Source organism: Merops nubicus, unplaced genomic scaffold (assembly GCF_000691845.1).
Source record: "Merops nubicus isolate BGI_N331 unplaced genomic scaffold, ASM69184v1 scaffold8393, whole genome shotgun sequence".
Lineage (NCBI taxonomy): Eukaryota > Metazoa > Chordata > Aves > Coraciiformes > Meropidae > Merops > Merops nubicus.
The window spans coordinates 10,164-24,231 of record NW_008596893.1 but is presented as its reverse complement, the minus strand read 5'-3'; the positions used below and the strand labels follow the sequence as shown (position 1 = coordinate 24,231).

The 14,068-nt window shown below is 44.9% G+C and overlaps 1 protein-coding gene across 1 annotated transcript in view; it reads left to right on the top strand.

The window, feature by feature from the left end:
• Positions 1-6,383: 6,383 nt before the first annotated feature.
• The window catches only part of LOC103769340 (homeobox-containing protein 1), a gene marked incomplete at its 3' end in the record, with an annotated part of 13,019 nt that continues 5,334 nt past the window's right edge, over positions 6,384-14,068 (top strand). Inside the window, exons 1-2 of the mRNA XM_008936526.1 lie at positions 6,384-6,860; positions 8,969-9,054. Of these exons, the coding sequence (XP_008934774.1) occupies positions 6,394-6,860; positions 8,969-9,054 (553 nt within the window). The remainder of the gene's footprint in view (positions 6,861-8,968; positions 9,055-14,068) is intronic.

The following is a 14,068-nucleotide window of genomic DNA, read 5'->3' as shown; positions in this document are numbered from 1 at the left end:
GATGCTAGACTTACTTCCTATTCATGTATAGGGAGGAGGAAGGTGGGAAAAATGTTTTCTTGTGATCATTAAAGAGTCCAGAGCCGTTTTCTCAAGTGTTAGAGGTGTTAAGGCTGGTGTCTGGCCTAATTCCCAAATGGGTAATTGAATTGCTTTGAACTTCTGCAAGTTCAATTGGACGTGGACTTAGCTCATAGCTGGTTTTATGGGATTATTCTGCTGTGTTCCATCACCTAGAAATTTTGTGTTGGGTAAATGATTTTTATATCTGCATGGGCTTGTGCTATGACAGGAGGTGAGAGAACCTTCCTGTGTTTGCCCTTACTTTTCTCTATGAGATGCAGGGAAGAGTACACCTCTGCCTCTGACCACATAGCCCACTCAAGATCAGCATTTTCAAAGTGGGGAGAGAACCCCATATCTAGAGGGTGAAATTCATACAAAAAAAAAAGAAGCTAAATCAGTCTTGGTGATATGAGATGGAAAAGAAACTGTATTGAGAGCAATTAATGCTCCTAACCAGCCTTCCCTCCAGAAAGTGGCCTCAGAAGTGAGAAAAGGTGATGCTGCATCTGGCTGGTTGAGACCTGTTGGTTATTTAATATCTGTAGATTTGAGAAGGAATATAAATTCTTTTTTATTTAATTCCCTTCTAGTCCTCCCTTCAATCTGATATTCAGGCCCCTCAGGTTCCTTTTGGATGAGCTACAAAAGATAAGCCTGGAGTTCGGATGCTTTAGAGATAGCAGGAGGCAGTGAGCAGAATTGGTCCACCTTACTTGGGTGTGACTGCCAACTTAATGAATAACTTTAATGTTTTCAGCTGCTTTTTTTCTGTGAGGATCTAAATAAACTGGATCCACTTCAAGGGCCAGATTGAGTTGTTTAAAAATGGGTCAATTTTAGTTTTGAGCTTAATTAGTACTTTGCAGAAGATTCGCTTTCGAAATTTCAGGGAGAAAAATAAGTGGCAATTCTCTCTTGGTTGGGTCTCTTTTTCTGCTGCCTCCTGAAGGAAATTTGACAGCCCGTTGTAGCTGGTGAGGGGTTTGTGAACTGCTCAGAAGATAAAGCATGTGATTATAAGTTAAGATCTGCTAGCACTGAGGAGGTTTTGCTACGCTGGCAGCAAAGTTTGACTGCAGGAAAGCAGTTGGTCCACAGTCTCTGTACTCAGGAAGATTATTTGCTGCCTTTATTTTCCTCTGCTTGGCCCTATCTTATTTTACTTCTTGTTAGTTTTACAGTAGATTGTATTTCACAAGGAAAAAGAGGGGGGAAGGAAATTGAATTATAGCTAGCCAGAGGAGTTCAGGAGGATAAGAGGCTCTTAAAGCAATGTGTGTGGGGGGGATGAAGTGGTGGAGAATATCCATTAATTAATGAGATGAATGAAATTATGAAGAGTCTGAAATGACTGATTTACTTAACTACTTTTGAAATTGATCTTTAAAAAGGGTAAGTTTATTAAAATATTTTTAAAAGGGAAAATAACTGAAGCCCTGCTGGTATAACAGTTCTAAATAATGTTGCTGTAGTTATTCATTAAAAAGGAGTAGATAGTTAGCAGTGTTGGAATGTGTTCAATAATGCCACATTTTGCAATATTTGTTTTGGGTTTTTAATGGAAAATTCCCAGTTCCTGCAGTTCTTTTCAATCCATAAAACTGACTCAGAAGCGTTGTTTCTAGAGCTCATGGTTGTGTAGAAAAGCACATGGAAATGTGAATAAGAGTTCAAAATCAAGAAGACCAGTAAGAAGTATGTCAGAGGCAATATGTGCTGTGCATGTAAGTACAAGCAAGGCAGTTTTTACATCTGTATATGACATTAGTGTGACCAGCAGTGAGATGCTGTATCTGATTTGAGTGTTCTTATCTTCTTCAGCATTGAAAAATTATGCAGAAGGTGTTTAAAAGGGTTGGAGGGCTAGAAGAATACTTTGCATGGACAGACTGATCAGTGATTTGGGGGTTTGTGGGTTTCTTTTCAACTTGCCAGAATTTTTACAGTGATTATGTTAAACATGGTATAATAGATTTAGAATCTTAGAATCATGGAATCATTTGGGTTGGAAGAGACCTTTAAGATCATCAAGTCCAAATGTTCCCCCAGCACTGCCAGGTCCCCACTGCCCCATGTCCCTCACCCCACATCTCCACAGCTTGGAAACCCCTCCAGGGGTGGGGACTCCACCACTGCCCTGGGCAGCCTGGCACAGCCCTGGGCAACCCTCCAGGGCAAGAAATTGTTCCTCATGGACAACTGAAACCTCCCCTGGGGCCACCTGAGGCTGTTCCCTCCTGTCCCGTTGTTCCTTGTTCCCTCCTGGCCCGTTGTTCCTTGGGATCAGAGCCCGACCCCCCCCGGCTCCAGGCTCCTGTCAGGAGCTGTGCAGAGCCAGAAGGTCTCCCCTGAGCCTCCTTTGCTCCAGGCTCAGCACCCCCAGCTCCCTCAGCTGCTCCTCCCCACACTTGGGCTCTAGACCCTTCCCCAGCAGCTCCGTTGCCCTTCTCTGGCCACGCTCCAGCCCCTCAAGGTCCTTCTGGGAGGGAGGGGCCCAAACCTGACCCCAGGATTTGACGTGCAGCCTCCCCAGTGCTGAGTGCAGGTGGACAAATCCCAGCCCTAGTCTGCTGGCCACACTAGTGCTGATAATTGATGGTAAGTTTGCTGCTCTTAGATCACTTCCTGCAAGCCTTTTAGAAGCAGTCCACTGATTACCAGCACTCTGTAGCTGTAGGTCACCGAATGACTTACTCTTGGGCCAGAGTTTAGCCTTGTCCAGCAGCCCTTCCATCACTGTGGAACTGAAATCACCACACGTGCCCAGTGGATCTCCACTGCACCAAAGTGGGACAAACTGGAGACCAAGTCCCCTTCCCACACACAGCCCCACACCTCAGAAGTTGATCAGTTCTCCTGCATCTCAGAACGCTGCAGTTCACTACGTGTAATTCACGAGTCATTCACTAAGGGATACTGAGGGTTCACTAAAGGACTATGTGGAATTCACTAAAGGAGATTAATTTGGCCTGAGAACCCACATTTAGAAGCTCAGCCCTGATGTTTTAGACAAATTAGAAATCACACCTAAATTTTAAAGGGAATGACTGGCCATGGCCACAAACGGCTGCAGGAAGTGGCAAGTTCTGTGTGGCTTGGCATTTTTGAAGCCATCTGGGAAGTCATGCTTTTGTCAGATGTGTGTTTTTCGGTTCATGGGGCTAGAAGGACAAAAACTTGGGATTTCTAGGTCTGGGACAAATGGGAGATGAATTTAGATAATCTAAGGTATTGTAGTATTAGATGCTGAGGAGTCAGTAAAGTAGGAATTTTGAGTAAAGGCAATTCTGGGTGGACGTTCTGGTTCCTCAAGTTCTCCAGTTCAACAAAGTACCTGAGCACATGAAACTTGGTTTTGACAAATAAACAAACTGGGAAATGGTGACATGTAGAAGTGCAGGTAAGAAATGCCCCAAATGGGTTTATCTCTGAAGGAAAGGCAAGCTGACATATCTAGTGAAAACCATCTCAAGGCACGGTGTTTAGGAAGAGATTTTGTGCTTTGGACCCATGCTGCCCAGAGCTGACACGGGGGCTCTCGGGCTGTGCAGGAGTTGGGGATGTGAATCAGTAAGTCAGTGCAACACTTCTCATCTCCCAAAGCCTGGAGGGAAGGATGGAGCAGCCCTGCCTCCCCCACCCCAGAGGCCAAACCTAGAACACCCTGTCTGTGTCCAAACGCTCCTTGTCAAGCCCTGAACGTCTCCGTCTGAGGTGAGACTTCCAAATTGTAGTTGTTACAATTCCAGTCAGTTGCTAGTCTAATGCTGCATTGGCTGCTGTGCCCTCCTTTTAGTAGAATCATCTGGGTGCTTGTCTTTTAAAATTTAAGATGGCTTGTACGTTTTCAGTAATCAATTGTCCAGAGGACAGCACATTCCGTTGGAGTCCGTCTGTCTTCTCCTAGTCATTTTCTTGGATGGGACTCATCCCCTTGCGTTGACCTCCTGCTTTCTTCTCCCACATATGTACTGTTGAAACAATAAAAGGGGCTCAGTAGTCGCTTGATGAGGCCAAAGACAGGAGATTCTTCTCATTTCTGCTTTTTCCAGGCTGCAGATGCCAGTTTTGTGGATTCATGCATCCTGGATTTGTAGCACCAAGGCTGTACAGCTGCACTCACTGCAGCTCTGCTAAGCAAGGCAAGGTTCTTGGTGCTGTTCTTCAGTCCCAAGGCCACTTGGCCACATCCATACTACCAGGCACTCTTAGCCTTGAGACTGAGATAGCTGCATCCAGACAGAGTGTTTGTGGCTCCCTGCTCTGTGCAAAATCTTGAAGAAGCCTGCAGAGGGGTCAGGAGTGCACGGGTTGGTTGTGCTGGACCAAAACTGTGCCAAAGACTGTTACAGTGATGCAGAGTCACAAAATTACTTCGGTTAGAAAAGTCCTTTAAGATCATCAAGTCCAAATGTTCCCCCAGCACTGCCAGGTCCCCACTGCCCCGTGTCCCTCACACCACATCTCCACAGCTTGGAAACCCCTCCAGGGGTGGGGACTCCACCACTGCCCTGGGCAGCCTGGCACCGCCCTGGGCAACCCTCCAGGGCAAGAAATTGTTCCTCAACCTCCCCTGGGGCAGCTTGAGGCTGTTTCCTCTTGTCCTGTCCCGTGTTCCTTGAGAGAAGACCCCAACCCCCACCTGGTTCCAACCTCCTTTCACAGCGAGTTGGAGGGAGCACAATTATTTTCTGAGCTTCTTTTAATAGTGGTGCAGACAAGTATGTGTAGGTGCTACAGTGCCTCTTCCTGGGCACTATTTATTTATTTTGCTAGTATTGACATGGTGATACCCTCTGGCTCAAGGATGGACCTGTCCCCACTGCCTACCCAGGTCCATGTTGTGAGGTGCTGCTTGCCTAAAGAAATCCTTTTCTACACCCCAAAACCTATTGGCTTGGTTCACTTAACTGTGATTCATGTATCTGCAAAAAGACTAAATGGACCAATTGAAAAAGTTTCATCCCTCTGTGGCTGCTCTTGGGGGCTTCTCTGTGCCAGTGCAGAAATGGAAATGAGGAGCTTCAGAATTTGTGAAGACAAATAGACAGCCCTGTCCCTGGAAGGTCTAGCATAATCGTGACAGCCATCATCCCTCTCTTGGTTTTCACAGGGTCCTTGGAATTCTTATTTGATTTTTCTGGGGTTGCTGTTTGTCTGCTCTTGCTTGTAGGGATTGTACATTAGCTCTGTCATGTCTCCTGGAGTTAGAGTGATCTCTTCACCCTGCTTTCCTGCAGGAATTGTAATAAACCCTTGACTCATAAGAAGATTCACAAGAAGGATGGAAAATGCCTTGATCTCTTTGCCAAGTTCTGTCTGCCCTCCATCTGCCATCCCTTCTTCTCAAGAACTTGAGTTCTGAAGGAGGTGATCTTGTCATTTGTATTCGATTTGGATCTGTAGTGGGGAGGCTTAGGAGGGAAAAGAGATTAAGGGAGCATATTGTGATTTTTCGGTTCCATTTTTGGGCTTTGCAGCAAATACATGTTCATTGTTCTGGCACCTTGGGAAGTTTAGGAGTTAAAAATGCTTTCGACGAGCCACCATGATGATGGAGAAACCTGCCTTTGGAGGGGAAAAGGCTGTAGACTTACTTCTTTAAATGAAAGCTCAGTAGTAATTGGATGTGCTGCACTTTCCTTGTTAGGGCAGGCGATCTGTGACAACATTCAAGGTTCAAAAGTTACTCACTTCAGAAATGGGACTTCAGTCAAATCAACTTTGGTCCTACAGGCCACCAGAATTTCCGCTAGGTGTGTTTTTATCTTCTTTTTTTTCAAGGTAGCAAGAAAAGTTACAGCAACTTAAACTCCTCGTACTTCAGATTTGAGAGAGTTGAGGTTTATAAATCTTACACTGTAATGGATTCAAACTTCACCAGGAACGCTAAACCTCTGGCCTCAACCTAACTGTTTCAGGATCTGGGATTTCTGTCTGGTGGATACATAGCCATGGGAGAAATTTTGTCTGAAATCCAGTTGCAGCCTTAATTACTGAGCAACCACTGTCTCTCTGTAGACTAGTTTATCAAAAGCAAGGGGGTGCTAACTGCAGGTTTGTTGTAGGAGGTGTAGGGAGTGCTTGTAGAAGAGAGAAATGCTAGCTGAGGACTTCAAAGAAAAGACTAATGTTCACAGGAGCTTGTTTGCTGGGCATGTTTGGAGGTGGAAAGTTGGGCTGCCAGCTCTTGTCATGTGTGTGACTTAAAGTTTTGGACCCGAACTGATCTTGCCTTAATGTAAGCTCCTTTCCACGTACCACACGGAACTGTTGAACTGAAGTGTTCGCTTTTACCTTTTACCTTGTTCTAGTCTGCTGGAAACCATGTCTCACTACACAGACGAACCAAGATTTACCATAGAGCAGATAGACCTCCTCCAACGCCTGAGACGCACAGGAATGACCAGACATGAGATCCTCCACGCTCTGGAAACCTTGGATCGTCTTGACCAAGAGCATAGCGACAAATTCGGCAGAAGGTCTAGCTACGGAGGTGGTTCCTACAGCAACAGCACCAACAACGTCCCAGCATCTTCCTCTACGGCCACAGCTTCCACGCAGACCCAGCATTCTGGGATGTCCCCATCCCCGAGCAACAGTTACGACACCTCCCCCCAGCCTTGCACTACTAATCAGAACGGGAGGGAGAGTAACGAGAGGTTGTCCGCCTTCAACGGGAAGATGTCGCCCACCCGCTACCCGCTGGCCAACAGCTTGGCCCAGAGGTCGTACAGCTTTGAGGCTTCTGAAGAGGACTTGGACATCGACGACAAAGTGGAGGAGCTGATGAGGTTAGTAGAAGCCTTTGTAAAAAGTTTGGAAAGTCAGAGTGAGGAGAGCCTCAGAGGAACTCTGCGTGGTGGAGGGCTGCTGTGGTAGTGATGGGTGTTGTCAAGAGAGGAGGAGCTGCTTTAGGCAGCTCTTCCCCTGCACGTTCCCTAAAGGGCACTACCTCAGTACTTCTCACCTGCCTCTTAGTCTTGTGGAGACAGCCCCTGGCCATGTGTGGGCATCCCACAGCCTGCTTTGCTGCTGGAATGTTTTTTCCCATGCTGTACCAAAAATTGAAATTGATGTTAGCACACTAATTTTCCACCCTCCTCTTACTCAGAAGACCGAGTCTGGCTGAGTGGTGCTTCACATGACTCCCCCTCCACTACTTCATACCAGTTGTATTTCCTTCCATATATAGGAGGAGTAGGCAATCTGCTTGGTTCATGGTTTCCACTGGGATCTGCAGCTCACATACCTTATCTGCTTATAGTTTGTGGCAGGGGCTGACTCTCTGGGATTTGCACAGTCTGCAGATTGGCAGAGGAAAATACAAATAATAAAGAAGAAGCAGAAGTCTTCAGTGAGAGCCAGCTGGGGTTTTTTTTTCAGACTGACCTTCCTTTACTTTTAGCAGCTTTCTTTTCAGCATTATGGCAGAGATGAAAGGGGGGGGATTATACCACTGAGGATGAAAGTCAGAGTCAGTGGGTTTGATAACGAAAAGAAATAAGAGGAAAGGCCAAATGTCTCAAAAAGAGTTTTGGTCATAATGTTGGAATGCCTTTTTTCCCCAAAATGGCAACGTTTGTGAAGTACCTATGAGAGAACTAGTCCTTAAGCTCCAGGATGAAAATACATTTGCAATAGTTCAGAGATTCAGGGTAAAGGTGTGGCTTTTGGGGGAGAGGATTAGGGATGAGCAGTTAAGAACAATCCAGGTCATGTTGGGTGGGGCTCCAAGCAACCTGCTCTAGTTGCAGATGTCCCTGCAAAGTGCAGAGGGCTTGGACTAGATGAATTTTAAAGATCCCTTCCCACCCAAACTATTCTATTTGTCAATTCTAACTATTTATGATTAAGAAAAGCCAATCAAGCTCATTTACTGTTGGCTACAGGATAATGGGATAATGCAGGAGGTGGTGAGTGTAGCACTGTGCAGGAGCTCCCATTGCTGGAGTTTAAATGTTCCTCTTGAGTTTTGGGTTCCTGTGCAGTAAGTCTCAGGTAATGCTTTTAGTGCTTATTTAAACTGAAACTACTTTCATTTGCAGGCATATGGAAGAGGATTGTTGGATACATAAATAAAACCATAGCATTTGTTTTACATTTACAACTGCAAGCTTGAATCCTCCTTAAATGCTGCTGGGGCAGGAGGGGAGAGGGGGGAGGGAAATTACAAAATAATAAAGCTTAATAAAGTCTGATTTTAATTGTATACCCTTATCAGGAAGGGAGGCAGGAAGAGGAGGGAAGAGTATGTGTTTATTGCAGTTGAAATTTGCTGCATATCACAGTCTTTGTACAACCTCCAAATTCTTTTATCTTTAGCATGGTTTTAGTCCCTTCTGAAATATCTTTGCCCACCTTGTAGAAATCATACAGAGAGTTTAAATAATTAACACTTGCTCATTCAGTGCAAACTGTGGACTAAGAAAGTAGGGATAGGGGCCCCAAAATTGTTTCTTTTTTAGGTCTTTTCCTTTAAAAGTTGGAGAAGGTTGGTCTGTGTGCTTTCATTTGTTTAGCTAACCCAGCAAACCCTGCTCTCTAGCCTTTATTTTTTATTTTTGTGCCTCATTTTTATGACTGAGGTTTTTATGCTGGTAGGAGAGATTTATTCATCCCCATGTAATGAAACTTTGTACATCCCATATGGCAGTGCTGCACCTCATATGAATTATATAGGACATGAGTCATCCATTCTCCTGCTGGGGGACTTTGATCAAACGTGACACGTGTTAAAAGAAGTGTCCATTGGTAAAGCACTTGGGCTTTTTTAATGCTTCCCTTCCCCACTCCTTTTCCCCTAAATAAAGGAAATAAAGCCACTTTGCATCTTCAAAGCACGCTTTGGTCTGTCCATCTTTTTGTGTGTTCTCGTGGTTGTTTTGTTTTGTTTTGGTAGGAGGGACAGCAGTGTGATAAAGGAGGAAATCAAAGCCTTCCTAGCCAATCGGAGGATTTCCCAGGCAGTTGTTGCACAGGTAACAGGTAAGAGCTGGGGGATCCTTTCTTCATTTTGGGAAGCTGTCTAGCTGCCTGTCTGCAGGGTGCAGATGTGGGAATATTCGTTGGCTTTCTGCATTGCAGTGCAGATCTGTCAGCTTAGTCATGATAATGTATGCCTTTGATTTAAGACCCATTGTCCCGCACATCATGGAACTTCCCCAGTGAATCACTTCTTCTTTTTTTCTGTTTTTTTTTTTTCCTCTGGTTTGTGCTAGCAGATTAGATTTTACAGCATTATAATGGGCCTGAAGTTCTTATCTTACAACAAAAACGGTTTTCCTTAAATCTTAAATTGTTTGTTGAGTGCAGCAAATAGAAGTGTATCTGCATCTCTATGTATGGAGAGAGATATGATACATATTTATATTATAAAATATATATGAATAGTCAGGAGGCAGGGCTATAGCTGGCATCTCTACATCCAGGAGTCAGATTATGATACTTGGAAGCTTTTCAGTCACTTACATTTGAGTCACAATTAATGAAAATGAGATGTGAGGTTGATGGGATGACTGTATTAGCTCAGATTTTTACCTAGGAGAAGTAGTTCTCTTTTTGCCCTCTGCCCTGTGCCTTCTCTCTTTCACATTCAGGATAATGTGTGAACAGACTGCAGTGATATCACTTCTTCCTTACATGTGTTTCCAGAGCTTTACCCAGAGGAGTGAAGTCTCACTGCTCCTCCATGGGGTGAGGTGCTATTGGTTCTCTCTTGCAGGCTCACACTGCTTGTCCAGAACAGTGTAGCTGGTAGCATATTTAGAATCATTGAATCATTTGATTCTATCATTTGGATTAGAAAAGACCTTTAAGATCAAGTCCAACTGTTAGCCCAGCACTGCCAGGTCCACCACTAAACCATGGCACCATATCTCCATGGCTTTTCAGTCCCTCCTGGCATGGGGACCTCACCACTGCCCTGGGCAGCCTCTTCCAGGGCTTGGCAGCCTTTTCATGGGAGACATTTTTCCTAATATGCAGCCCAGACCTCCCCTCGTGCAACCTGAGGTCATTTTCTCTTGTCCTATCACTTGTTCCTTGGGAGAAGAGACCGACCCCCACATGGGTGTAGCCTCCTTTCTGGGACATCTTGAGAACAGGGAGGTCTCCCCTGAGCCTCCTTTTCTCCAGGCTAAACAACCCCAGGTCCCTCAGCTGCTCCTCAGAAGACCTGTGCTCTAGACCTTTCACCATCTTCATTGCCCTTTTTTGACCAAAGTTGCAGCACTTGAATGTCTTTGGATGAAATCTTGATGATAAAATACAAATAGCTCAATCCCATGTTATACCTATAACATTTATTCATTTTTCAACCCAAGCTTGAATAAGGATGTTTAAATAGATCATTTTTGAGGTTCCTTGATGCGTAGGAAGGCCAAACCAGCAGGAGAGAAGTTGTTCTTTTATGATATTTTCAGTATTTGAAATGTCATAAGAACCCATCTGTCTGGGAGATCTGGGCTTGCAGACGTGCTGGCAGTTGAGGTGGGCTGGCAGAAGGGAAGGCTTGAGCCATGGAGCCTTGAATTCTTTCCACGTCTCCAACTCTTCTCTGTGATCTTGGGCAAAATTACCTGTCCTTCCCTGGTTTCAATTTCATCTGTAAAAATCATGAGATTAGCATTTTGTGTAACTCTGAGGAATGTTATTAGCCTTATCAGATGTTAGCACTTGTGGTTCAAAGATTGAATTCTACATCTAGTTGCTTAAATTGTACCTGAACCTCTGAAGTTTTGGTAGTTACTGTGTCACTCACCTACTTTTGTGCAGTCTTTGCTAGAGTATGGTCCTGGAATAACCCACCTCTGGATACACCTCTGTGTAGCACCCTTCATGTCCACCAGCAAGTCAAACGAGCTTCCCTTTCAAGAGAAATAATGTAAAGAGGAAAAAAAGGCAGAAAAGGTCTTTCCAAATAGGTCATTGGTTTTCTTTGGTCAGTGGGACTACTGCACACAGGGCTGTTCAATCAGAGTCACCACACCACATCTTGGAGTCTGTATCAGTAAAAGGAACTGATCTAATTATAATGAGGTAGGTGCATGTCTTGATACCCCTGCAGACAGATTGTGCACAAGTCAAGACCAGGCTCTTCACACCTGATCATTTTACTCCTTCCATCCTGTACATGAAATCTCTTGGATTTCAGTTGTTAAGGCCATTAAGTTGGCCTTTGGGAGCTCTCATGATTGGCCAGACTGTTCCTCCTGTGAGTAAAGGACACCTCCTGCATAACATGAGGGGGGGGGAGCCAGAATGTACTCACACAATGATCAGAGAAAATATTAGCAGCTCTCTTCGAGCCTGTCAGCAGGACAGAGCAAAGGCTGAACTCATGGCACTGTTCTTGTCTTGTTTTCAAGCCAGATCAATGGGGACCAGGTAGATCTAAAGGTTAAATGGCTGTGTCCTTTTGCAGCTGACCCAGTAGCGTTTCCAGGGACCTTGCAAATCAGGAGAGGATGTGATGTGTTACACGTGGTGCTGTTTCTTGAGGGCAGAGATGGCTGCAAGGCTTGTTCTGCACTGTGCTGCACCACTGTCTTCTTCCCACTGCCCTTTGCAGCTGGACTGTGTCATCTTCCATACTATAGAATCATAGAAGCATTAAGGTTAGAAAAGATCTCCATGATCAACTCCAACTGTCAACCCAATGCTCCCATGACCACTAAACCATGTCCTGAAGTACCAAGTCTACACATTTTTAGAAGCCCTCCAGGGCTGGGGACTCCAGCACCTCCCTGGGCAGCCTGGGCCAAGGCCTCACCACTCTGCCAGGAGAGAAATTCTGCCTCAGATCCAATCAAAACCTCCCCTGGTGCAGCTTCAGCCCATTGCCTCTCATCCTATCACTAGATAACTTCCCTGCTCCTCTTGGCCACCCTACTTTTGATCCAGGCCAGGATGTATTTGGTGGTCGAGTCTACAGGAGATGAGTCATTTTAAATCTAACCCATAGCCTTGTGTAAGCAGATGTGTGGTACTTATGCACTGCTATTAAGTACCTAGTTAGGGCTTATCTGAAAGAAACAGGAAACCTCTAAGAGTTTGAAGGGTCCAGGTTAAAGAGTGTGCTCAGCACTAGTGGGCAGAAACATCAGTTTCAACTCTAAAGCACAGTATGGTGAGGAGTGACTGAAAAGAGCTCAGGACAGAGATCCAGAGCAGAAAGTACATGTCCTAGGGCTCTCACTTCCAGACTTGTCCAAGGTCTGATGAGTGCTAGCAGACTTGTGTATTCTTGAGGTGTCTCCAACTTCCCTTCCCATTCAGCTGTGAAACAGGCTCCCAAGGAAGGCCTGGAAACCACTTTTGGTTCATTAAAAGAGCAGTTGGTGTAGACAGAGGGAACACTTTGCAGAATGTATGATCCCAAATGGTCTCATCTCACTGTTTACAGTCTTAGCTTTAGTGGTAGAGCTGTTCTATAAATAATCTGGTAAATGAGGGAAAATAGATAAATAAAATCCAAAGGGTGGTCAGTAGCAGATGGCGTAGGGGAGGATGGTAAGAGTGGAATGGTACCTTTCCAGACTACTGTTCAGCCTCCAGTGGTCTGTGTCTCAGACCCCAGCTTATTGTATTGCACATTGAGGTGGAACCCTGTTCTGGGCAACATAAAGAGTCTCCAAAAGCATGTGGAATGGGGCAGTTGTACCAGAACAGATCAGCAAGCCCCAGAGGCTGGTGTGCTCACAGCCTCCCATCACTGTTCCTCAGCACACAGACGTAGGAAGCTGTTGCTGGAAGCAGTAGTGCAGGTGCTGGGTGTCTTTGCCTGCCCCATCCACTGGCTACCACCCTGCATCAAGTGGGAAGTCATTTGTTTAGCCCTTGAAATAAATGCAGCCTGGCCTGGCCTCAGCTTTTAGCATTCATCTCCTCTGCCCTGGGAAGAGAGGCAAAAAAGAAATGAAAAATTTATGGTTGGCTCAGTCCAGAAGGAGAGTTGTTTGGCTTGGCTACCCATGCCATCAACTGTCTCCTTTCAATCTCTACCAGTTTCTTTACTATAAAAAAATGTGTGTAATGGGAGGGGAGAATGGCATGGAGAGGGGAAGGGAGGAATAATGCATCTGAACAGGGGTTTTGGACCTTTAGCTGGGAACCTAAAGCTTTGCTTCCTTTTCTCAATTACAGCTGGGTCTGAGGTTGGCCAGATTGGACATACAAGTGATGAACTTTAGCTAAACCAATGTATTTGCATGCCTTCAAATTGCAGGTCTTGGCTTAGCTCATCAGAGTGTAATGGTTCCCAAGTGCCTGTGACTGTATTGTCCCCATTCTGTGTCTTCTCATGTTCTGGCCTTGCTGCAGGATCCTCTGCTGCTACTTCTGCCCCTTGAAACTTCCATTTTGTCTTATTTCACTCATTCTTCAAGCAGTTTAGGAATTCATTCAGAAACATCTTTCTGCTTTATTTTTTTCATCTTAATTCTAATATTAGCATAGATTTATAGACTACACGTTCCTATCCCCACCACAATCCTACAGAGCACACTGAGCAGCCCTGTATTTACACACTGGGACACTAAACTGCTTTTCCTTTTGTCTTTCCTGCTCAAAGGGCTGGGAAGTGATGGAGAGGGAGGATATGTGAGGGAGGAACATGCAGCTGAAGGTTAAAGTCAACTGTTGCAGCAGAACAATTTTTCAGGATCTCTTAGTCTGTATAAAATTACCAGAAACTTTAAAAGTCATTTAGATAATGACTCTGACAGGGAAAATTAAACCTGGAAGACATTCCACAGTACTGAGAGTAAAGGGCAGATTGGAAAATAGTGACAGGGTATTAAATGACTTGAAAATAAAGGAATGATTGATAAGAAGCAAAAACCCAGCATAACACTTACTAGTGCTGGTCCTAAATGCAGGAGCTGCTTTTTATAGAAACTTTTTTAATGGTGTCTGTAATAAGATAAACAAGAAGCACTTGGGTTGGGCTCTGTATAAATAATCTCCTGCTGATAAGAAAAATGACAGTATAAACAGGAGC